Source organism: Argopecten irradians, chromosome 10, assembly GCF_041381155.1.
Source record: "Argopecten irradians isolate NY chromosome 10, Ai_NY, whole genome shotgun sequence".
NCBI lineage: Eukaryota > Metazoa > Mollusca > Bivalvia > Pectinida > Pectinidae > Argopecten > Argopecten irradians.
The window spans coordinates 1,217,699-1,244,880 of record NC_091143.1 but is presented as its reverse complement, the minus strand read 5'-3'; the positions used below and the strand labels follow the sequence as shown (position 1 = coordinate 1,244,880).

The 27,182-nt window shown below is 32.4% G+C and overlaps 2 protein-coding genes across 11 annotated transcripts in view; one reads left to right on the top strand and one right to left on the bottom strand.

Moving 5' to 3' along the window:
• The first annotated feature begins 9,702 nt into the window (after window positions 1–9,702).
• On the top strand, window positions 9,703–11,656 carry LOC138334023 (ficolin-3-like). The gene is made up of 5 exons (XM_069282742.1): window positions 9,703–9,853; window positions 10,322–10,443; window positions 10,734–10,830; window positions 10,932–11,096; window positions 11,400–11,656. Exons 1-5 carry the CDS (start codon window positions 9,703–9,705, stop codon window positions 11,654–11,656), a joined length of 792 nt encoding a protein of 263 aa, XP_069138843.1.
• Window positions 11,657–14,013: 2,357 nt separating this feature from the next.
• The window catches only part of LOC138332867 (tubulin polyglutamylase ttll6-like), a 47,594-nt gene continuing 34,425 nt past the window's right edge, over window positions 14,014–27,182 (bottom strand). For 5 of the 10 annotated variants that reach the window (XM_069280845.1, XM_069280846.1, XM_069280841.1 and 2 more), the window contains 6 exons: window positions 25,389–25,481; window positions 23,916–24,156; window positions 23,728–23,745; window positions 21,456–21,503; window positions 20,293–20,352; window positions 14,014–18,243 (listed from right to left, as the gene is read on the bottom strand). In XM_069280845.1, coding sequence (XP_069136946.1) covers window positions 17,963–18,243; window positions 20,293–20,352; window positions 21,456–21,503; window positions 23,728–23,745; window positions 23,916–24,156; window positions 25,389–25,481 — 741 coding nt within the window. In that variant the 3' untranslated portion in view covers window positions 14,014–17,962. Of the gene's footprint in view, window positions 18,244–20,292; window positions 20,353–21,455; window positions 21,504–23,727; window positions 23,746–23,915; window positions 24,157–24,671; window positions 24,699–25,388; window positions 25,482–27,182 lie in introns of all 10 variants that reach the window. The other 5 variants (XM_069280847.1, XM_069280840.1, XM_069280843.1 and 2 more) reach the window with 3 other exon arrangements.

Here is a 27,182-nt window from a genome sequence, read left to right as displayed (position 1 = left end):
TAAATTTGTTGACTTGATCCCCAACATTCCAGTGACGTCACTTTTAGTAGGAGTGAATGAAACGGCAGTCAGTCCCGCCAAACAGTGACGTCACAATCACCGGAATGACGTCGCTTACATAATTCCCACGGTGGTAAAAAGGAGTACACACTCATTCGGTTTAGTGAATGCAACTTTTCTTGATCATCAAAGAAGCGTTTCGCTTTGAGCGAAATCGTGTAAATAACAGACAATTTGCTTTCGTTTTGAATACCATCTTCTGTATGTATAATGAAAAAGTTACAGGATAAACAGAATGCCCGGTCACTATCTTACAATACAAGTTTTATTTTGGTGTCGACAGGGAAAACAGAGATAACTCTGCAAAACCTCCTCATCTAATCTCATCGCAAAAACGATAGCAGCATCGATATTAATTATAGCAAAATAAAAATGTCCAACGTTGGAAATATTGCAAGTACATTCATTATTTACATAAACCAGTAATTAGAATAATCATTTATTTCATCTAGACTAAATAATTTGCGAATCCCATACACTGCCTGCAAGGAGACGTCCTTGGCCTATCGCTACCCACGATGCTCTCGATTGTGGTCTTATATTATGTAACTTTTTATGGGATATTAAATCTAGATATATCTGTTTTCGACAGTTAAATTTCTATGAACATGTGTAAAACAAGCAGTCCCAACTGCTATTCCGAGACCGTAAAATGCAATATTGATCACCTCGGCCAAAACACAGAGGCACGCATATTATGACAGAAACGTTTACTAGTGAATTGATACGTATGTCATTTTAAAAGTATTGGAGATCTTTTGATATGCACGTGTATATCATCATGTAACGTTTCAAGTGGCTGCCCGTATTATTTTTTTGTGAAAAATGAATTGTATATATTATATATATGTTATAAAATTCGGTTAGCTTTTTTATTGTCATTATTGTTATATAGATCTACACTGTATGTGATATTTAAACGAAAACATATATTTTACCTAAGAAGCCAATTATATATATAATGTAAGTATCGGTTAGCTTGTAATTAAGTTAATAATAAATTTAATAATAAAAGTTATCATATTTCTGGTACCTATACATCTGCACATACATTCTCAATTGTATTGACATCACAACGATTTGTCATATGTTCCAATGTAAATTTGATATAAGATTAATAATTTTAGATAATGTACAATTGACTTAAAGAACGTACGAAAACTGACTCTATATTGGACAAAATCTACATGACTTCGATATTTTTATGATAATTATGCTGTTATAAGAATAAAAAAAAATGAAAACAAATGAAAAGCGTTAGGTCAACGTCATATCGTTTTAAAACACTAGCATGATGCCTTGTGTTTAATTAGACTAAGACTGGTAAAATTAATGTAATAATATAATTCAAAGGAAGTTCTTTGTTGTTGTGTAAGTAATAAATGTAGCAATGTTGTGTAAATAACGCAAGAGGAATATATTTCAACTTATGTGAACCCAGCATAAAACTGCATTGGGCATTCCTCAAATTATTATATTTAAATGTGTGTGTATATCTTACATTGTATCAAATGGTAAAAGAACTTCAATATGAAAAATTATAGAACAACGGCATAATCATGAATAAGTCACAGCGTATATAAAGTTATAGCAATATATTGTTAGATTGCTTAAGAAAATCTGTTCTATTAATAATGATGGGAAAATATTCTCTAATTAATCAGGTATATATATATACAGTGTCTAGTTACAATAGAACATCATATGTTTCTTGTCAGTTATCAGTTATAAATGTACATGATGTAATATCATTGATATTGAATAATATTGATATAATAATAATAATAATAACTTATTTCAATCCGTACTAGATCATTTGCTCAAATCCCATATACCGCCTGCAAGGAGACGTCTTGGCCTATCGCTACCCGAGAAATTCTCTCGATTGTGTCCTATTATGTTATGTAACTTTTTATGGGCACAATTAAATCTAGATATACTCTGTTTTCGCACAGGTTAAGCATATGAGACTATGACATGTGTCAAAAACACGCAGCAGTCACAACGCTACTCCGAGACCATACAATTGAAATTTTCGCGTCACCTCGGCCAAAACACAAAACGCATCAGGCTAATTCTATGACAGAAACGTTTAAGTGAAATTGATACGTATGTCATTTTAAATGTATAGGAGACGTTTTGATATGAAACAAATAACGTTAAACATTGTAACGTTTCAATCAAGTGGCTGCCCATTGTTTTTTTTGTAAAAATGAATCGTATAATTATAAATCGTTATAAAATTCGGTTAGCTTTTTTATTGTCATTATTGTTATATAAATGTGTGTGTATATTTGCACGTTATTGAACTACCTAAGAACCAATGCGAATATGTATAATATAAGTATCGGTTAGCTTGTAATTAATTACATTATAATAATAATAATAATAAAAATATGTAATAGGTATCTTCATAATTCCAATTGTTCTGAGACAACGAGTTGCAATTTACGAAAACAGCAAAATCAATGATAGTGTAATTACTTAACTTTTGTAAAACATTGTCTTTTTGTGTATTTAAACATGCAAATTTTCACTTCAGCCTTTTTCATTTTTCACTGTGAAAAATTCACGTTGACTGATAAGCGTTTTCATTATGGGTTATTGTTCGATATATGTAAATTTTTTTTTCTTAGAATGAATTGTCAAAAAACCTGAACTAGTATTGTTCAAACTTTTGCTGTATAAAAGTGAAGTTAATCGGGCAAAAAATGCGATATGCTGACGTAATAACCGTCTTAATCATCAAGTAAAATCTTGCACTCCATTCAGGCTAAGATTACAAACACAATGTAAATAAAAATAAATCATCTTACGGGGTAAGTTCCATATTTGTAAATTTGTGTATTAAACAACATTGTGACGTCACTTTTGAGTGAAGTGAATGAAACTGCATCAGTATTCCTCCCAACGTAAGTGAATAATATATGAATGTAAATATGTCATTAATAATTCCAATGGGTAAAAAAGTAGGAACTCATCAGCCTATAGTCTCAACAAACTGGAAGTTTAATTACTTTTCAAAAACTGTATGTTAGACCATTTGAGCGAAATTTCCAATTTAAATATATTTGCTTTCGTTTTGTATAAAATCTTCTGTATATAATGAAAAAAAAAAAAAACAGAATTTAAAACAAAAAGTATTTTTAACATATCAATAAAATTAAATTACCATAATATAACTTAAGAAAAACGATCAAATCTTTAAGTTTAGGCAAAAAAGATAAATCAACGTTTGAAAAATGCAAGTAATTCATTATTTACATATAACCTAGTGAATAAGATGAAGGATGTATTGTAAGCATATAGAATTAAAATAATATGCGAATACAATACCTTACTAGATTGATATTTGCTTAGAACAACTATCATCCTTTTGCGTGTGCTAAAAATAACTTATTTTTAAATATATTCCTAAACTGTAGTTTCAAGTAACATAAATAGATATAGATCTTATATTCGAGTTAATTGAAGAACATATTGAAAAAGATGTAAAATAGATTTTGAAAAGAAAAATGCATTATACATTACATTTTATTATACATAAAGTTGTGGGCTCAGCAAAACCAGGTCCCATCGCAAATTATGTCACGGCGCCTAGTACAATGAAAATGATTTTTTTGAAGGTTTTTTTTTATAGCGATGTTATCATAAGAAGATTAATAATTTTAGATAATGTACAATTGACTTAAAGAACGTACGAAAACTGACTCTATGATTGGACAAAATCTACATGACTTCGATATTTTTATGATAATTATGCTGTTATAAGAATAAAAAAAAATGAAAACAAATGAAAAGCGTTAGGTCAACGTCATATCGTTTTAAAACACTAGCATGATGCCTTGTGTTTAATTAGACTAAGACTGGTAAAATTAATGTAATAATATAATTCAAAGGAAGTTCTTTGTTGTTGTGTAAGTAATAAATGTAGCAATGTTGTGTAAATAACGCAAGAGGAATATATTTCAACTTATGTGAACCCAGCATAAAACTGCATTGGGCATTCCTCAAATTATTATATTTAAATGTGTGTGTATATCTTACATTGTATCAAATGGTAAAAGAACTTCAATATGAAAAATTATAGAACAACGTCATAATCATGAATAAGTCACAGCGTATATAAAGTTATAGCAATATATTGTTAGATTGCTTAAGAAAATCTGTTCTATTAATAATGATGGAAAAATATTCTCTAATTAATCAGGTATATATATAACAGTGTCTAGTTACAATAGAACATCATATGTTTCTTGTCAGTTATCAGTTATAAATGTACATGATGTAATATCATTGATATTGAATAATATTGATATAATAATAATAATAATATAATTGGGCACAGTGTTTTTGTATATCTTATAAACGTTAGTTGATATATCAGTTATAAAATGACCAATATATACAAACTACCAAGTGTCTGTTTACAAATGTATTATGAATGATATTTAGATATAAACCAATCCGTAAAAAAAAATGCTATAAAAATTAATTGTACATTTGCCCAGAGTAAAACATATGTAATACAGGTAATTGTTTAATTATATTTTAAATATCTAATAGTAATTGTTTAGAATATTTAAATATTTTGATTTTGTATAATAAAGGATGATCAGAGTTCATAAGCATAGGAATCCATTTAGTTATTAAATCCAAAAAGGAAACCTGAACTAGTATTGTTCAAACTTGTGCTGTATAAAAATGAAGTTAATGGGAAAAAAATGCTTGTGCTGACGTCATACCGTCTTAATCATCAAGCCGTAAAATCTTGCACTCCATTCAGGCTAAGATCTTACAAACACAATGAAATGAAAATCATCTTACGGGGTAAGTTCCATATTGTGTATTTGTGTATGTAAACGTTGTGAGAAACATAAAAAACTTTTGAGTGCCCGACATTAAACTGCATCGGGTATTCCTCCCAACGCGAATTATATATATGAATGTAAATATGTCATTAATGTCTAGACAATGGGCCTTAAAGAGGAAGCTCATCAGCCTATATTGTTCTCAGACAAACTGGAAGTTCTAATTACTTTTAAAACTGTATGTTAGACCATGTCAGCAGAACATTTCCAGAGGTTTAAATATATGTTTTGTATTAAAAAAGTGTATTTGTGTAAATAAAAAATAGTTTAAAACAAAAAGTATTTAACATATCAATAACATTAAATTACCATAATATAACTTAAGAAAAAGTTGTCAAAACTTTAAGTTTAGGAAAAAGATAACATCAATTAAAAATAAAAAATAGTGGTATATCTACCTAGTGAAGTAAGATGAAGGAGTGTATTGTAAGCATATACAATTAAGAATAATATGCATTACAATACCTTACTAGATTGATATTTGCTTAGAACAACTATCATCCTTTTGCGTGTGTGTAAAATAACTTATTTTTAAATTTTTCCTAAATCTGTAGTAAAAAGTAACATCATATTGAGATCTTATATGAGTTAATTGAAGAACATATTAAGAAAAGATGTAAATATAGATTTTGAAAAGAAAAATAAACATTATACATTACATTTTATTATACATAAAGTTGTGGGCTCTGCAAAACCTAGGTCCCATCGCAGGTCACGGCGCCAGTACAATAAAATGATTTTTTTGAAGGTATTTTTTTATAGCGATGTTAACTTCTTTGATTCCATATTTTCCTGTTGTTGTGGTGTGTAAATTTGTCGTTCTGTCGACATTTCATTATTTTACATTTACTTTTTACAAGGACAGTATATGTACAGACATGGTCGCTGTGTGGCCCAAAATGGGACCACACACAAGGTGTAAGCTCCTCTATGTTTCTCCCTCAACCTCTCTGTCTAGCTGTCTCTCTCTATCTACCAACACTAGTCAGCTATATTTTGTGGAATAAACTAATTATATTATAAGTGTATTTATAAGTCAGTGTAAAATCTGTTCTCAAACTAAACATGCTTGCCTCGTCCCCTTTTGCTATGGTTTTATTTTGAGATAGATTAATAAATTTCTTCAAATTATCTAATTGGATTTAGGTTGGGCATATTGTATACTAAATATAGGCAAATATAAATTTTGGTAAATAGGATACCATTCTTGATCTATTGTTAACAGAAAGGATACATTTTTGACGAAATATGTTATTTAACTGGTATTTCATCGTTTCAACCATTACGTGACGTTACCCAAATTGGTACGCTACCCAAATTGGTACACTTTTGATATATATGAAGTAGAATTTTCAGTTAATACTCTGAACTAAAATTAAGGTGATTAACAGGAACTGTGGCATTTGTATATGTCGTATTCGTTCGCGTTTAAAAATGAAAATAATGAAATTCTGAAAAAAAACCGGGAAACGTCGTGCGACACCCTTAAAACACCGTATATTTTAAAACACGGAAAACAATTGCTGAATAGGATATTTTTGACAGATATGTGGCTTTAATCAAGTAAAAAATGTTTGAACTTTCCTTAAATGTATTCAAACTTTTTTTATCATGTTTAGACGTATTTTAATCAAATCAAACTTAGAAGGTATACCATTTTGGGTACGCTAACCTGTTGAATGTAAAAAAAAAATCTGGATTCAAGCACATGTACATGTAAGAAAATTTAAATAATTTTCTTCAAAAAGTGTACCAATTTGGGTAGCGTCACGTTACATTCGATACTCAATTTGCAATATATTCCACCCGGATTGTCTGATCAGTTTGAATGTTTGCAGAATTGACCAAAGCAATGTATTCTTTGAAAACAAATCTTCATGTAAAATGGTAACTACAGCAAAATACCTTTTGCAAATTATGTTGATTTTTAGCCCAAAACTACATATTTAAACCTTACTTAAACTGAAGAGTTATATTACAATGGCAAAATAATCTAGTTGATTTATGTAGGTCAATCCGGCAATGTTTTCATTAAATTAAATTTTGTCTGAATCCACACCATTGATTTTGCTTCAAGTTATGCTAGCATTTCCGGTCAAGACGCGCTTCCGGAGGACTCCGAAATTGTAACCTCTTACCCATTTAAAAATTAAAACTTAAATCAAAATTCTCCATATAGGATGTATCACATTGCTATCAAATGTATATACATGTACATGTACAACCATATCACAAAAACGGGTGAAGTGAGACTTCAGCGAGACTAAACCCTCCCCATATGAGTCGACGTAACTATCTTTATGAATTTCACTAGCTAGAAAGTGATAATCGTGGGGTTTGTAAAATCCATTTGTGGAGTTATTTAATTTCTTAGAAAAAAAAAAATTAATTAACAAGGTAGTGAAAATTGTTGAAGAAAGTCCGGTTCATCACCAGGACAATGAAACCTGATTAAATATCACCATTACCATATTTATATGCATTCTCACCGATAAAATGACTATAGTACATCTTTCATATGCATATTTTCCATACTGTAAATAAACTGTAAATAAAAAACTTAATAAAAATAATTGTTGTTAATTAGTTATTATCGGGAAAGCAAATCGTGCCAAATCCAATTATTCATTATCTTTTCCCATAGGTGTTATAACACTGTTCACGATACGGTACAATGTACTCGTTATGGAATGTAGACTCTTAAGCTTTAAATTATTTGTTATCTGTCAAATGCGACGAGGCCAAAGCCATTACTCTAGGCTAAATGTGTCCCAACGGAATAAAATGACTGTAAGGCTAAAAACTAGACTAGAATATATATTCTTTACCGGTATATTGATAATAAATTACAACAGCAACAGAAGAATCAAGCTTCTGAGTTCTGAAACGCCTTAAAACCTGCGAGAATGGGTTTTGGGTTTGTTACATATGCACCACAACATATGCATGGAAACCGTTATTGACATTTTCGATGGGTAAAAAAAAAAGATTTTAATTAAAGAGCACATTTCTACATTCAATTTTCACTTTTAACAATGCGTTTTCATTAGTACAAATGATCCAAACCTACCATTTATAATCGCAGTGTAGTCGGAAAATCACCAAAGACTCGGCCGTGTTTGGCAAATAATACAGTACATTTTTGCGTAAAGATATGACGACATTTACAGTATATAATTTCTGAATGTAGGTAACTTTCAATCTGCAATATCAATTAACCAATGTTATTTTTCGAAAAGTTACCAAGAAAGCTTTAAAATCATAAAAAGACATCGTAAAACTCATCTCAGCCATTCTTAATAGTAATTTTTTCGTAGGGAATTGAATAGTCAAGATCGAAGGGGATGGGGGGCATCTTGAGTTATTTTGCCCCTCCCCCCATTTACGCCGCTATTATAGTGCAGGAATATGTTTTCTATGAATTAGTGCCTCATAAATCAATAGTGGTTTGATTCCACTTTTACTAGTTTATTTAAGTATGTTTAATCAATTGTCTCCATTCGATATGTTACTCTAGGATAAAATACAAATTGAACAAGAACTTAATCTTGTGGATCAGTAATTACGAATCATTTGATTATATTAATCAATGACAGTAAAATACAATGTTCTTTATCAAAAAAGAGAATATTTATTTTGATGACAGAGAACCCATTGTGTTTATAAGGATCTGGAGGAGCTTGTTTGTGTTACAGCGCGGTTATGTTGAAGTGTTATTTTGTACTGCCGTGTAGTTCCGCTGAAGTACCTTATTGTAACATAACGTGACTTGGATTGACCTACATGTGTGATGGTAACGTGACCGGGACTGACCTACATTTATGTGATGGTAACGTGACCCGCACTGACCTACATTAATGTGATGGTAACGTGACCTGGACTGATCTACATGTGTGATGGTAACGTGACCTGGACTGACCTACATTTATGTGATGGTAACGTGACCTCGACTGACCTATATTTATGTGATGGTAACGTGACTCCGACTGACCTACATTATGTGATGGTAACGTGACCCGGACTGACCTACATTTAGGTGATGGTTACGTGACCCGGACTGACCTACATTAATGTGATGGTATCCACAAAGCTTGATACCTTTGTTGTAAATTTCAGGTGTTTTCTAGGGTCTTCCAAATTTGTTCTAGCTTATAACTTGTCTTTTGAATTATATTTGAGAATGTAGCCATCTTGTGACTATGTTGGTTGTATTTATCTTTATATTTTTCTCTCTGTAGACATCTTCGGGAATTGTTTATTTCCCTGATAAAAGACACGAAAGAAAATATCACATGTAATACAGTTTATAGGATTCGCCAGACATATTGCGTCTGCAGATTCTGTTATTTATCCTAACTTAATTATAATTATTACCTGCTGTTGTTTATGCATTGACCTTACCCCGATTTCTCGAAACAAACTTAAATATATAATTTTTCTTTGTTTTCAAACCTAATCCGACTTTCTGATTGGCCAATTCTTTTTCTTCAAAATCCGAAAATGACGCTACGCAGTGTGAAAACAAAATTTCTTTCATGCCCTGATGAAATATAAAATAGTGGCATCAATGCTTTAGTGAAAAACCATAACTTTAGTCAATTTGACACATGCAATATGAGGAGAAAAGTTTATTTCGAGAAATCGGTAACTAAAATATCATATTTATAGAATATCAGTTCCAATTAAAGTATAAACTGAATGGGTTATAGTAGGTGGAACACCGTCACCAGCCAACCTGACTCAGCACTGGGTACTACTACCAACAATAGACATGTGTTATCTGGAGGCTGCAGGAGGGACCAATACTACAGTCTCCTCCTTATCACAATGTCTGATGTCAGGACTGACCAATCAGAGAAAGGTGGCCTCGTACGACAATACATCCGGACTGTGTACGCTCCATGACCAGGAAACCATCCTACGTAAATCCGGAGACGTTTATGTAATGAGTAAGATTATCTTTATTCTGGAGTGCTTAGTTTTTTCTGTTTCTCATTATCAAATCAAAGGAACTTTAATTCATATTGGCACAATATGTTTTACTGCTGACTGGTCACCTTGACCAAATGTCAGTGCGATTACCACAATAGTTATTGCTAGATTAAAAAGTATAAAGTATACCACTAAAATGATGAGCCACAATATGGTATAATAGAAAGCTAGGATCAAACTGTCGGAGTTAAGAATGTTGTTTTGTCTTTCAAGTATTTAATAATGGGTCACTCACTATCAAACCAAATTAAATAAAAATAAAATAAAACGGGTGTACAAAACTCAATATCTTAGGAAACAATTTAATAAAATCACAATATCGTACGCGTTTAAATAGTGAAATAATTAATCGTCAGTTCCTTTTTTAGTTTGGTGTATAATGTCATTTTGTTCAAAAGGCCCAATAGACTGTTCCGATGTCAACCCCCAGTGCAGTACAATCATTCACAAAATCACCACAAAAACGGGGCGCTGCTTCAACATACTATGTGATATGGACGCCGAGCAAGGCCACTGGAATGTAAATTAAAGTTTCTTGTCTCAGTTGTAAACAAATTACGAATTTTTTTTTAAATGTTTGCACTGTGCCTTTTGATTTCAAATTATCTTTTTTACATTAGATGTTTTATCTTTAATAACCTTCATTGAGCAGTTTTGCTCTGAACATAATTCGTGGCGAACGGCATCAATAAAATTGAATTTAACGTATCTTAAGACTTTTTTTCTTATTTAAATAGTATTCATTTAAATTCAGTTAATTTTTACCAACTCTTAATATTGAAAGTAACTCATATTATCCTATCTATTTAGGTGTTACACACCCGGAGAAACAGCAGCGTTGACTTCTTCAGAAACTGGAGCGAATACAAGACAGGGTTTGGTGATCTGACCGGCAACTTTTGGCTAGGTAAAGAACCCCGGGCACATTTAAATACATTCTGAAAAATAATCGCGAAATATTAAAGTATCAATATATAATACCGACATTATTGGGGTTTTTTTTTTCAGGAAATGAAAACATCCATTCAATGATGGTATTTTCGTCATACAAACTGAGAATAGAGCTTGAGGCCTGGGATGGGACTGTAGGAATAGCCGAGTACTCCTTGTTTCAAATTTCTAGTGAATCTGACAATTACAGATTAACGATTGGTGGTTTCTCTGGTAACACAAGTGAGTCACAAAAAATTAATCGGAAACCTTCGGCGTTTTCTGTAAACTTTTACAGATTCTGTTTATTATACAACTCTGATTGTTTTTACTGTCGATAGAGACATTTCTGTATATTCTGTTAGAATATTTATTAATAGGAGAGAAATTTCGCAATTAATTAAGGTTTAATCGTTCTGTATTTTTACGGAAGTCCATCCATCTTTAATACAGAAATTTTAATTTTAAAAATTAATTGAAACATACCAAGGTAGAAATAACAGCTAAAATCATTAAAAAATCAGTGTATGTTTATTTTACAACAAGGCGATGGAATGGACTATGTTAATGGACATGTGTTCACCACAAAGGATCGCGATAATGACAAAAAACTAGATGGAAACTGCGCCATCTACCGCCTAGGTGCTTGGTGGTACAACGCATGTAGCCACGTCAATTTGAACGGCAGGTACAAGACCGACAGTGGAGATGACCAGGCCTCCATGTGCTGGAAGTTTTTCTTCGCCAACCGGGAACACGTCCCGATGAGGCAGGCACGCATGCTGATGAAGAGATATACTTAACGAGAAAGAACCAGAATGAAAAAACAAACATACACAATTGTAGTCTTGTTCTATTGATTTAAATGTAATGCTGTTTTCTTTCCTATTGTCATTTTCGAAGAAACTTTTAACATGACGCCGAAGTTAATACAGTTTATGATGTGCATCCTGCTATAGATACTAGTTAACATAGTGACATGGTTATTTGGTGACTGTAATATATAGAGATCCTTGTGAACTTTTCCACTGTAATGTAATGATTTCATATATGGTTCAAATTTACATGCTACACGACAATTGACATCAGTAATACCAATAGACTCTGGTATGACTTTTGGTCAACTTGGCTCTATCCAAATCTGTGATATATATGTGTGCAAAATATCACTAGTCTACAATGGATAAACCCAAAGGGATCGCTTCTCAGGTATGTGTGCATATTGTCAATAACAATGGACCTAAGTATTGTACGACTAGTCAAATGTTTTTTTTATGAATTTCATAACAATTTCTATATAACGTAAGCCGATTGGGCTCATTTTAGTAGAAGAAAAAAAATCAGGTAATTACGCGAAACTTTGTTGAAAAAATGGAACTAAATTCTTAGTGAAATTCCAAATACTAGCTCTGTGAAACACATTAATGTTTTAATTTTGAAAAGCTGTTCCATTTTTTAAATTTATATACTGAAGATTTAAAAAAAACGAATAAATTTATTGATTTAATAAAAAGATATGATTTTATTACATCTAGAATGTGTGGTGACGAATTTTCAGTGGATGCATTGCTCTGACAATGGTAGCAATGCCACGAACCGAGAAGGTCTTTAAACCTGGATTCTCGTGTCTCTTTCCACGAACACACTCCCCCCCCCCTGATTTGTGAGAGTTATATGTTTTATTTTATTTTTCGTAACATCGAAATTATATTAATGAGAGGTAGTGATAAAGTGTTAATAATACCATGACAGGAGAGAAAGAGTTTGTAAATAGACTGTGAGAGGATTGAATGGATATACTCATACTATTGAGACGGCAGATTGAATTCATTAGTGTAACAGTAAAAATTATAGCGAGTGGGAGAAACTTATATAGTCAAGAGTACTTCTATATTAGATGCGATAACGCGGCGTCCGTCCGTCCGTCATCAATCGACTTCCTCTTCATAACCGCTGGTCGGAATTTAACGAAATTTGACTGGTAGCATCCTTATGGGGCACTAACTGAAAATTGTACAAATTATTGGGCTGACCCCCGGGGGCCTGAGTGATGGGGCCAGAAGGGGTCGTTTTGGCTATTCTAATATAAACGACTTCTTCTCTGAAACTAAGCATTAGATAGCACTCATATCACTCATATAGCATTTGTAACATCCTTTAGGGGTGGCGATTCGAAATTTACAAATGGTGGAGCTGACACCCCCCCCCTGCGGGCCTGAGGGGCGGGGCCAAAAGGGTCAATTTGGCTATTTCCATATAAATGACTTATCTGAATTTAAACATTGGATAGCACTCATATTGCATTGATAATATCCTAATGGGATGGGAATTCAAAAATTGTACAAATGGTGGGGCCGACACCCGGGACACGTGTCAAATTGACTATTTCAATAAAATCAACTTCTTCTCAAAAATTAAGTATTGGATAGCACTCATATTGCATTGGTAGCATCCTTATTGAGTGGGGATTCAAAATTATAAAAATGATGCGGTCATTTTTCAATTTTGCTATTTCAAATTGTAAGATTTTTAATATGATAATTGACTAAATAAACAATGTGAGCGATACCGGCCCTCTGGGTCTTTGGTTTCATGAAAGTAAGAGATTAAAAACCAATATGCCTTATTTAATGAATTGATCAATTATTATTTTAATTGATTTCAAACTACTCAGTAATATTCAACCGATAACCCATCGGCGCCGGGACTTCTACATAGTGTATTTTAGTGCACTTTTGCATACTTTCTAGTACGTTTCCCATCGCATGATCTTATTTCCTCAGCTATTAACTTTATTATTCCATGTGTATTTTGACCAAAAGCATTTATTTCCAATTCAGATGGACATTTTGAATTATAAAGTTTTTACAAAAGTTTACTGTTTTGTAAAATTTGTCCGGAGATTTGTATCAGTGTCCCGTTTTCATCTCATTTATTTATTATCTTACTATCCTGACTCTTATTTTCTGAACTTAAGAATTGTTTTCTCCCTTTTCAGTTCAATAAATGCGTAATCATACTTGCGCTCCCTTAGCCTTTTGTTCATATGTTATGGAGTTATGGTATTGTATACAAACAAAATGGCAGCTTGTTAAGTGTTGAGCACAAACACGCAGGTACCACTCTATCTTGTTTTAAGTAATAAAACAAATCAGGTCAGTGATGTTCAAAATATTTTATTGAATATCATAAAATGATATAAAAACTTTGTATATCACTATTTTAGTAGATAGACATATACAAAGATGAAACAGTTAACTACACGTAAGTATTTACACTTGAAATGCTGTTTATAGACAATCTAGAAAAAAATAACATAACTTATTCACACCTGCCGTTCCAGATAATGTCACTTTCAAAAATCAAAACAGCTGGTGTCAACTGAACCAGCAGGAACATTCAGAAAACAACTTAAATACAAAATAACACGGTCATTTTATCGTAAGGTTTGACATCATTTTAAATATATAATTTCTGATATTTTCAAGACGAGCTAAAACTAATATTTCACATTAATGTGCAATTTTGATTATTTATTCCTGAAACAAATCAAATAATTGTTCTCTATATATTACTACTTTCACCTTGATTAGCATACATTTCTACCTGTACGTGGTAAAGGATAGAACGGGATTTCTCAGTGTGGTACCAATGTTGGTGAAATACGACCGATCAAGAATACCATACAAGAACAGTAAGCAAAATGGCTGGATAACAAAATTGTAGAAACTCACACATCTCAGGACGTGAATCACAAACTCTGATATATTTTCTTAATTCGTTTGAGTCTTTAGCTGTCCTGCTTACTCAAATGTTTCAAATCCAAACCTATCGTATACTACACAATTAAAATAAAGTGGGCATTGAAATCTGGAATCAAAAATAATTTTATTGAATAAGACGCCTTCGTTTTAAACGATAAAAATTTCAGTGGTATATCAATATTGTCATATAAGGTTTAAATCAAATGTAAGATAGGAATAAGAAACGTGAACAAATAAAAAAGATGGATAAATGGACGGATACATGTAAAACAAACATACTTATGATGGTAATAAAACACCGTAAGGAAACGTGATTAAAAGAGATATTAGACATTAATAAATCTATAACCATCCATCTGAGCTGATTATAAAGCTTATAATCAAAACACGAATGATGTTTACCAAATATATATGCACACTAACAGTAGATTTCAACAATAACAGTAATTCATAACAGGAAGCAAAAATCCTACACACATGAAGAATACATATATATTTAACTATTATATTAGTCATCACCAATGTCTGTTTATTATTAAAACTTTGTATCGTGTTTTCTAGTAAAACATTGAATGGCATTTGACACTAATTAAGTCAGGTACAGAATATACGTGTACAGTTACATGGCAATAATGTGTTAAGGACATGGCTACATGCTTTGTATTGTGATGCTCTCAAAATAAAAGTTAACATAACGTTAGCAATTTGTCTAATTTTGAAATACAACAATCAAGATGGGTCAACCATGCCGCCACTTGACACCATTACCATTTATATTCTAAACAGAAAATTCAAAACTTTCACATCAAACTTGGAAATTTGGATTTATTGACAGTCACTATTGTCAAGTTATGTTGTAAATTGCAAGAGTTCTATCAGACATAATACATGTACAAGCACGTCTTAGACTTTTCATCAAGTGAAGCGATTCAAAAGATGTGGAATTTTTAGTTTAATAGAATAATTTACTTAATGAGATACAGAGAAAAAGATTGAATGATGTCAATCTAAAATCGACATTTAATGTTCTTTAAATATTTCCAACGTAAGGACAAGATATCTACATAAGAAACTTCAACTTCAAAATTCAGTGCATTTAAACAATTAAGAAATGTGGTTGACAAATTTAACAAGAAGTAATTTAGAACAAGCTACTGCATAATAAGTTTAAAGCTTCAAGTTTAAAATCCGTCTATAAAACTAAGGTTCAAACCTTTTCATTTAGTTGTAAACAATAGTGTGTAAAACCAAACTTTATTTAGGCATATGTTTTGGCACCTCGGTGATAACACGAATACACAAGGACAGCTGTACAATATAAGTAACTGTCAATATTAACTAAAGGTAGGAAATAAGGTCTCACTGGTCATTTTAGGAAACAGCCTAAAACTATAATCTCCTTTGTATCAATGTAAAACTGTCAATTGTTCAATACTATTAATTGTAGTTTCTGAAGTGAGAAACTTCACCTTGGTATGTTTATGTAGAAATGTGTAATTTTGAACAAAGGCCGAACTGTATGCAACGCAAATAATATCTGGGTTTGATTTGAATATGGGATATCACACTGGTTCGATGAAATGCATTACAAACGTGTAAATAAAGTGTTCGTATGTTCACTAGCACTAATATCTCATTTCAGCGAGAAAATTTAGAGCTACAATATTGTGAACTTGAGACCACATGGGACTTAAAACAATAAGAATAATACAGTTTAGTGTTCGCTTGAAGGAAACCTAACAAATGTCATTTGTGAATTGAAAAGTGCCAGAATTGTTTTTCTTTTTAAATAACTTATTTCATGCATGACAAAGAAAGGAAATACAAAAAACACCCTTTTCTGCAAGCATAGTATTACCTATCAAAGGGTCTATTGTATTAGGACATACAAATAAACAAATAATGACAATGACGTTTATTATGACAATCAAAGTATCTTGCATTTTTAAGCTCACCGGTTTGTTTGGTATATGGCATAATATATATCAAGTTAACTTGTGCAATGCTGTTTTTTTTGGGAAAATAGAAATTTATCTCGTTTGTCTTATTTCCGATTTTTTTTTTTTGTAATTTTGTAATCTTCAATCTTGAAAATTCAATTTTCCCATCGTTCTCAATGTCATACAAAAGAAAATTTTCAGTAGGAATACTGATTGAATTGACAATGCTTTTTAAATATAAATGAACCAATGAACTTCATAAACAATACACACTAGAAACCTGATACATTGTATGCATTATATACCATCACCGCCGTCTAATGACTACACAGTAACCACACAACCTTAAGGTAAACTTCATTAAATTGGCACTAGGCTGATGACAACACGATGGATTGCTTAAGTACACAAGCAATATTAACAATGAATGCATGTTGTCACATCTACAACACAGGTATAAGAGCGTAAAATAAATATTAATGATATCAATGAAAAAGAAAGTAAATACAATTTAATAAATAATTGAGGTAATAATGAAAATCTATTTCAGTGAAAATTTAAAATAAAGTTTTTAATCTTGATTGATAAATATTAAGTCATGTTTAAACTCACACAGATATATGTATATATCACAGTATGTCAGAAATACCTCTTATATCCCCAATACTGATGAGCTTTTAATGTATATATCACAGCTTATCAGAAATGAATCGTATCATGTAGATGATTTCAAAAACTAAAATCAATGAGGCATATGGAATCTTTGTTTAAGAGAAAATTAACATCTTTTTCTGAATTTTTATTAGATAATTCTCATTCATTATTCTTCTCTTTTTATACAATTTTAACTGACATCAAGGCAACATTACAATCTAACAAAAACAAGTGATGAATTCCAATTACGTACTGGCACACACTTAAAATGTCGTCCCCGCAGCAAACTTTCACCATTGACCGAAGTGCAGCTACCACCCACAGAAATTGTTCATTATTGACCGTATTTACTAGTGTAGATCATATCTACAGTTCCATAAATGGAACAGAATGTCCACATCAGACTTGCAGAGTGTGCCGAAGGTAATGTTTCGTCCTGTAACGGAGGATCTCCATAACAAAGACACAGAGCAAAACGTACGCAGCAGTAGATCAGTAGGCACTCTGTTACATAAGATAATTCCTGAGGTCACTCTCCTCCCCTCTACACACATGTGTATCATGTGTCTGTAAATGTGGTCCTGTACACACTTACACTACTTTCCTCGAGCTGGTTTGAAGTGTAAAGAACCAAATAAAATACTAGTTAGTATTAGTTCACCGCATCACACATAACCAACAAGAATAGTTTTTTCTTGGCATTAATACTGAATGTAAATAAATACTTCATAATATTTTGGTTTTATAATTTTCAGCTAAACACCACGGCATGGTTTTCTCTAAGTTCCAGTTGCCGAAGTCTGAGGTTATTGGTGGCCCCACGTATCCGCTGAGACTTGGTCGACCGTAGGTGAGCTGAGCTTCCTTGACTTTCCGGCATTGACTGGTTGGAGCCAACTCTAGTGATGGACAGTGCTCCGGGTGATTCCATTTCGGACCGGGACGCCAGCTCCGGCCGCTGAACTACAGGTGCAGGGGCCGAGACCACTGATAGACCCTGCGGCCCACAATTAGCTGGGACTCTGGGTAGGTCTACAATTCAAAACATAGTAAATCTTAGTTTAGCTTTATTTTGTTGTATCATATTTTCAATCAGAAAATTAGCAATCTGCAGACAGTTAATATTAAAAAAATCACCGGCGTCATATTTTCATGACAGATTTATGCCTTTTAGCAGTCGTTGGTTAAATGTATATATTGGGAATATTCAATTCTTAATTGATTAACGTTATTTTTAACAAATCATTTGGCAAATCTTCAAAATGAAAATTATAATTACGTCTTATTAAAGAGAAAAACGGGCGGGGTTTGAGGAGGAGAATGTATAGTAGTAACAGTTTAAAGGGCGGGAAATATAACAGTTTAAATATAATTCAATCAAGATCACTAATTAACTTCACATTTCTAATTGAAGAAATCAACATCGCTGTTAATTATAAAATGATTACGTCCTTAACAATTCAGTTTATACATGTGTTTTCTATAATCTTCACATTGTTATCATTTTTCTTCCGTAATTCAGTTATTCATGGAAGAAGATTATTTTCAAACAGCCATAATCTACTTAATGTTATAGAGTCTTAATAACAGAATGCAAACTAAAAGGTCTCTACCGTGCACATCTATTTTCGAATGTATCAAAAGGATTAAGGAAACATCACAATAAACGTGACAACAACACGGTTAGACAGTTTATGATTATAACATCTTATTTCGTTTTAATACAGAATTATTATATACAGTGTATATATATATATTACAAAAATAAAACGGTTATTAGTAGTCACGCACAACTACGATCAATATAAAAATATGATTATAATAATTAATCAGAAGAATCATATAAAAAAGCGACGTTTAGTTTACAAGTTAACACAGATTACCTTCAGCAGTATACAATAATGGCATGCAGAAGCAAATAGAATTTATCACACCCAAAAATTGTTTAATTCTTGTTGATTAAATATGTTTAAAATGGCAAAAACAGATTATGGGGTGATAATTTTGATACATGGGTAACTTGATGTGACCATGGTACACAAACTTGGTTGTCGAAATAATAGTTCAATCAGCTACTACTAGCACATCTTAACTCATTCACTCCGTGGATTTTATTCTGAACTGCTCCGGCTTTAGTTTGAGAAGAGTTCAGACGTGTCCACAGGGATGAATGTGTTAAAATGAAGTGACAATCGTCAGTATACAAATACTATATGATACTATCATCAATTCTTTTCAACTGAAAAAACATATACGGTACACTTAGTAGAAGGATATAAATAACGTATTCAAAGCAATGCAGTTCTGGAATTATTTTACAAATAAAGTCAGATCGTATAAATAACCATCAAGAAAAGGAACATAATTAAAAAGAAAAATAACACTGAATTAAAACATCTCTAAGAAGTATATATTATTTCTAAATCTACATGATTAATGATTTGTTCACTGTCGTAGCAAAAATATAAAACCTATATAATAAATGAATCTTAGGTAGTGGGGGAACCCATCTTACAGTCCTGTTTGAAACACCATTTCAAAATCAACAGATTGTGTTAGGAGTTAAATTCTGTTTGAAACACCATTTCAAAACCAACAAATTGTGTCAGGATTTATACTAACGAAATTATTTTATAATACAAGTTTCAACTTTGCAAATTCATAATGAAAATGTATTTTCTGTATCACGATGGAAAGAGAATTTAATTGCTTTGATAATTATATTTTTGTGCTTGTACAAGAATTGGAAACTAGGACTTCCGGTTGAGATGGCGGGGTGAGTGAAGGTGCCTGAGAAGTCTCCGAAGTAATGTATCCATATATACACTCCTAGCATTACATTGGAGTACTAAATATCTAGTGTTTTAGAGAAAAATATCGCTATTTTGTTATTAGATGATGTAAGACAATTGGCTGGGCACATTAGGAATTAGGGTTACATTGAACTTTTACGATCGACATAAGCAAGCCTTCCACCATAGCGTGCACATCGGCAAGGGTCAGTGGGAAGCACACCTAGAAGGTCTAGGCATTTAGGGCTTTGGTTCTCTCCACAGACACGTAGGTACACTTTGTACTTACTGACTCCGGATGATTCAGCGGATTTAGGGCCCTTGTTTGGCGTGTCCAATGGGACACTTTCTGTAGGATCAACATATAGCAGATCAACATTATCAGGACTTGCTTTACTAACTTAACATCATACTTAAACGCTTATCAGATCAACAATATCAGGATAAGTATGTCGTATATTCAACAAATTAGGAGGTTAACAATAATATGAGATATATTTAATTTATCGCGTGAAACAATCAATTACTATGAGTAGATCGATTTATTACATGTCTTCTGTACTACAGCACGTTATAAGCTTTGAAGATCTGCACTTTTACCCGATTGCAGATACATGCATGTTGAATTTTCCTTATAAGAGATAGTGTGAGAGACGGGGAAGTAGGTGAATTAACAAACAGCTACAGAAATAAACTGTTTACACCTCCCCCTAATTAACTTATTTTGAACATTTTGAATTTTTGTAGGTACTCGACAAGTATGAAATATGTGAAACGGTTTTTCATTACAGTTGATACTAACTTTGTAAGGAATTGTATAATTATGAATATCTACATCTAAAACATTTTTGATAAAGAAGCTAAAGAAACTAACTTTGTAAGGAATTGTATAATTATGAATATCTACATCTAAAACATTTTTGCATGAGTTGCCTCTCTTTTCCCTTTCGAAAACATCGTTTTCGATTTAATTAGATTATTTTATCACAATAACTAAACAATTTATTTTCACCAATATTATTGATAAATGACAATTAAAAAGTGAGAACAAATGAAGTAATAAAAGCTTGAAAAGCTTAATAAATAAATTTAAAACGGCATTGATCAACAGCTAACAAAGTAATACAATAAGCATTGACATCAGAAGAGAAACAAAAGGACATAATCAGATATATACAAATGCTTAAAAGTGAAACAACTCATGACACTATGTGAAGAGCTACCTGTTCCTAAAAGGCAAAATGTTGGAAAAAGATGGAACTGGCATATACATCTATACATAATTGGACTATGAGATTATGATATCGGTGGATGGGAGCTAAAGCTTAGATATACCGGAGACAAATGCTAAACATTTGTCCCCAGGTACACCACAGGGTGAGCTAAAATTACTGAAATAAAACTGAACATGCAGGTAAAACAATGTAGGCAAAGTAAATTGCAGCCATATACCTAGGTGATACTGCCACACGGTGCGATTTGAGTAGATGGAACTGAAAGCTGACAGGAAATACATCATCATTAATGGTGTAATTCCATATAAATTTGGAAATCATCAAAGTAAACAAATACTTATCACAAAGTTGAAAACGAGATCGTGCTTTGTATAACACCGCAATCTCGTTTTATCTCTTGGATAAAATATCTATATTACCCTCTTAATAATCAATTGACCTGACCTGTAAATCAAATATCAAGATAACCAATAGAAATATAAGTTAAGCGTACACCTAAACAAACCCTCAATTGTACAGGGAATATTGTCTATGTAATAAAACTGCATATTTGCTTTCAAAGAATAATGATAAAACAAAACAAATTTGTTTGTTGTTTCAAATATAACATTAGCATTCAGTCAACCTAAAACAAAAGATTTATTTTATCAAGTTACATTTTTGCCATAACTAAATCTGGTCACTGGGGATCTTGCACATTTTTCCCAAAACAGGTTAGACACACACAAACATCAAAGCCAAACCATTGGTACAGGATCGCTGTTTACCAATAGAGAAACCTACACCTGTCACATACAAGGTTACATGATAAACTCCTACCGTACCCAGTACACCCGCCAACATATTTAGGCTGCTAATGAAAGCTTTGGGGAACAGAAGAAGAAAAGAAATAGTTTGTCCTCACTAAATACTCGATAGCTCCTGTTTAACAGGCCACACAAGCTGCCAGTGATCATCAATATAGTCTACATTACTTTGTTAAATTCAGCAAGGTTTTTTACTGGGTAGTTTTCACATAATAAATCTGTAATCTTTTTTCAAATCTCATTTTACTCTAAACAGCAGATCATTCTAGAAAAAACGCAGTTTTCTTCCAAAAGTCTACATCGTGAAAATAGTACTGAAAAGTATTGGTATTATTTTTAAATCGTTTGCCTTAATGAAAGATGCATGAACCACTTGCAGCTTACCACATCCACATAAAAAACCAACAAACAGTTTTGCAAAGAATAATTGGGAAGGCATCCAATATAATGAAATGAAAGGCACAACAGGAAATTGTATACACTAGTATCTAACCAGGCCACCATTATCAGTTTGACAGTATGACAACTTACTGGTGCTGTTTTATAATTCCATGCAAGAAGAAAATGAAAGATGCCATTATTTGTACGGTTCTTTTGATATCACCATAACTTAACTGTTTTTATACAATTTCTAACAGTGTTGCAGTCTGCCGACAGGATTTTTAATTAATGAGTTCTTTGAAAAGTCATATCAGAGTTTCAAAAGCAGAAAATCAGATAATAAAAACAATGAAATTGCTACATAGTATTCCAAAGGATGTCCTATAGAATAAATATAAATTCTGTAAACTACTACATAATTTACGTTTTTGGTTTAATCTGTTTTGATATTGATAAAAATGTTTTTGTATATTCCTAAGACTGCTCTTGATATGTAGTTACGTCATATAGAAAGTATGATAGTGTAGTTCGATTTTTTCATGGGCAGATTTGTCAGCTATTTTACTCTGGGCCAATTTCACTCATTCCTTTCCTCATTTTTCATGCTACATAAACATTTTCACAGTAACTAATTAAAAATTCAGTTGAATTGGAGTTTTATATTTTGTCCATGCTAAAAAAAGAAATAAATTCCAAAAATGAAATCTCCAAAAGTAGAACTGGTGACAAAAATCTTGCTTGAATGGAAAATTTCATTTACCAAGTAATTGAAAATGTACTGTTAGATCAACATGAAGTCCACACTGAGCAAAATATCAACTCTTAATCCTAATTCTGATGTCAGGCAAACGAACAATGTCATTCTCATATTTAAGGATGTATGCTGTCTGACGATCTAAACTTTTTTCAGAGTTCATGTTTCAAACGTTAGAATTATCAAAACAATGTTAGAGTTCCCTCATTTGAAGTGAATGTTTATTGAAGAAAGTTAGTTGTACATTACATTTCTTGTTTTGTGGTAGATCCTATGACTCCGATACATATAACTTTCACTACTGATTCCCTCAAAATTGTCACGTTTAATATACTTGTTAGAATTCTCACAAAATCATTAAAAGACAAATATCTTCGGTACATTTTGATAAAACCCCACGACCACTAACCATCAAACAGTCTTACCGGCTTGCTTGTGAAGAACTCTTCAGTAAAGGAGATTTGACAGTGAGCATATATCCTTAAGTATATTGTGAGACACTGTATGATTATGTTATTGGATATCTAGTAAAGAGAATTCCTATTTACCTAGTGAACCACTGTAATCTGATAAAAAATTCATTTCAGCATCAAACGTTATAACTCATAATCTCGTATAAAGATCAACAATCAAATGTCAGTTATAACTTCCAGATGCATCGTTATAACAGTTTCATTGAAGATTTTATTTACTTAACTAATCTATGAATATGAATGGACAAACTGATCATACATACCTTCTTTGCGCTGACCATGCGCACTAAGTGTACGTTGTTTCTGTGTGGCACTAGGAGTGGTGGTGTCGGAACGCCATTCTCCGCTCGTTGTGTATCCATTTTTTGCCAGCAGCCTTGCCCTCTCAGCTTCTGTATCCATCAGATGTGACATGTTGTTACGGTACTCCGTCTCCGGGATGATGGCCGTCCCTCCAGCAGACCTATTAGATCCACCCAGGGGCTTCCTCACAAACTTGTTCCTCTGTTGTAAGGTAGAATCAATTTTGTTTTAAATAATCATTGTACTAATATCGAATCTGGAATCCATTCCAAGAATTGCTTCAAATCAACAGAAGCAAATTGAGACATTTTTAATATCTAATTTCTTGTGCTTTTTCATAAAACAAAAACAAAAAGTTGTGAGTTTAATTCCATAATTACTTCATGATTATTCAACATGCAGTTGTTATAATTTTATTCAAATTTAACAAAAAGCATTAAATAGCATATTTCTTTATTCAATTATTATTCTGCATTTTGATAGCATATAATTTTACTATAAAATGTAAATAAGCATGTTGGTAACTCATCACTGAATATATCGTATAAAATCAACAAATATTTTAAAGTGCACAAATAAACAGATATTAGTACCAATGCAGGGCCTTTGGAATTATACATTAGTTCAATAAATTCAACAAAAAAGAACAGTTTCAACTTCAAACGTTCAACTGTAAAACAACAGCATTGGATGTGCTATAAACAGGAACCACTTACCGCATTTAGTGTGTGAAAGCAGGGACGCTAAAGGGAAGGACTGGACTTTGATTCAAAGCTCATGTATAGTCATTCATTAACCATTTTAGAGAAAATCACTATTCTTAAAACCCAACTTATGTTGTGATGTCTTTACCTTTTTATCCTACCTCTCTCTATATATGTACTAGTATATAGCACTTAAGATTCACTAATTTCCTGTCACTCAACTTTAAATACCAATTAGTCTAGATCAGCTAACCATTTGTAGATGGTCATCGAATGCTACTAATAGTCACAAGGGATTGTTTTAAAGCTGATGATGTTTGATTTACTCTTGTAGGAATAAATGACAACAAATGGCTAGAAGTATTATAATAGTTAGGAATACGAGTTGTCCTCATTGTAATAAGGTGACATACTATTAATATGACTGATACCCCATAACCACAGTCTATACTTAGATTATATCTACACAAGAAACCTCAGGGACAATGTTAATTCTTTAACCCCCTTCACCATAACTTTTATAGAATTTATAGAAAACAACATATATTACTCATTGATGATGATTTAACATTCATTTATAATCATTTTACTAATGTATCATTTCTGTTGTTAATTAGTACCCTGAACATTATATACCGACTCCCAGTAGCTATCCACCAAAACAGAGTGTGCTAACTACGAACTGTGAAGATGACGGCCGACGATGACGACAGCCGACCTAGGGTTTACCTGATAGGATGGCACGGTCTTCTCGTTAAGGCTACCCAGGCTGCCTGATTTCCCCTGCCAGGTGGTACTTCGGCCGGACGAGCCATAGCTAGGCTGCATTGTGGAGGACAAAGATGATTGTGAAAATGGCACTATACGAGTATAACTAATAGTATTGGAGTTGTCTCCCTTAGGCCTGTAACCAGGCGGGATGGGAGTGAGGTGGGTGGAGGAGAGGCTGGAAGGGTTGGGGATATAGGGCTGGGATACATGGGTGATCTGACTGGTGGAGGACATGTTACAGGGGTTCAGTGCAACAGAGGTAAGCATACAGGCGTAACTACTGGTGTTAGAGCTATGTACAGTGTTAAGGGAATGAGTGGGGTGGTGATGGTGGCTCCTGTGAGGGTCACGATCACTCTGAAACAAAGGGAAAAACAGTAAACAAGCCCAGGGTTACTACATGTAGGAAACTTAACGGTCTTCTTTAGAATCTAAGATATGGGGTTAGTAGCAAAACCTTTATTAGTGCTGTCAGTCTGTGTTGTTATAAACTAGTATACACCTGGCTGTTCAAGCAATCTTAGCTACCACTTGCAAACTAACGACCATATCAAGAGGTCCAAATCACATATAGAAACTCATTATATTTTCACGATAATTATCTGATTAAATATATATTCAAATATTTAAGGAATATTAACTGCATATTAATATAGTCTAGTTTTTACGAACAGCTAGGTTTAACAACCCACTAACAACAACCTCCCAGAAAATTCCACATCTGTCAATGATTAATCTAACCATTCTCAGTCTGGTTCAAAGTTATCTCCCCCTAATGATATTGATTGTTACGTCATTAGCGGAGGGATGAGATGAGAAATTCAATTGTACAGTAAGCCAATGACATAGCAATTACTTCCCAATGACAGAAACAAATAATAACAGCAAAAAGAATGAAAATGGTGGGGAAGAAAACGATTTGTACTTATTATCAACATTTCACGAACTTCACGAACTTCAGCCATGTCATAAGCATGCACTTTATTGGGTCCTTCAGTTGGACTCTTCAGTGACAAATGGATTTAAAAAAATGTTTGCTACTATAATTCCCAGACATAGAGGACATATGGAGCTATTTCTAACCCACCATTATTTTCTTAAAATGTGAGAAATTTCCAGGTTATAAATAACGATCTATGGTAAATAATAAATGGTTAAACAGGATCAGTAACTGATTAATGATGAACAGTAAGTATAAAATCTGATACAGTACGTCTACAGCTGATACCTATTTCAACTTCTCAATTATCATAAAATCAAACTTTATCTGGTAATGGAAATTAGTTTCACAATACAGGAATACAATGAATAACAAATCATTGAAATCTTGTCCATTTCTATTTATAATCAAATAGCTTTGTAATCCTCATACCAAAAGTGGTCATTCAGAAAACTGTGCTGCATTAGTAAAAGCATGAAAGTGGTTCAGGAACATGCATCAAATCATAGCAATAGTTGTATAGTTCTAGTTTCAATATCTTTTAAATCTATTAGTAATTCATTTTCATGTTTAAAATTATATATATGTATTGAATGTTTTTAATGTTACCAGTGATAGGAAAATAATTTAAGAAAAACACATATATTTTCTTATTGATTCTTTGTTCAATAAAACAATGGCAGTTAATAATATATATACAGCCAGTACATAATTTTTTAAAAGCTTAAATAAAACATGTAAAATACTTCAAGTTTCTCTTCAAATACGCAAAAAATAAACCAAAGTTAAAAAATTAGAGCAAACAAAAATAT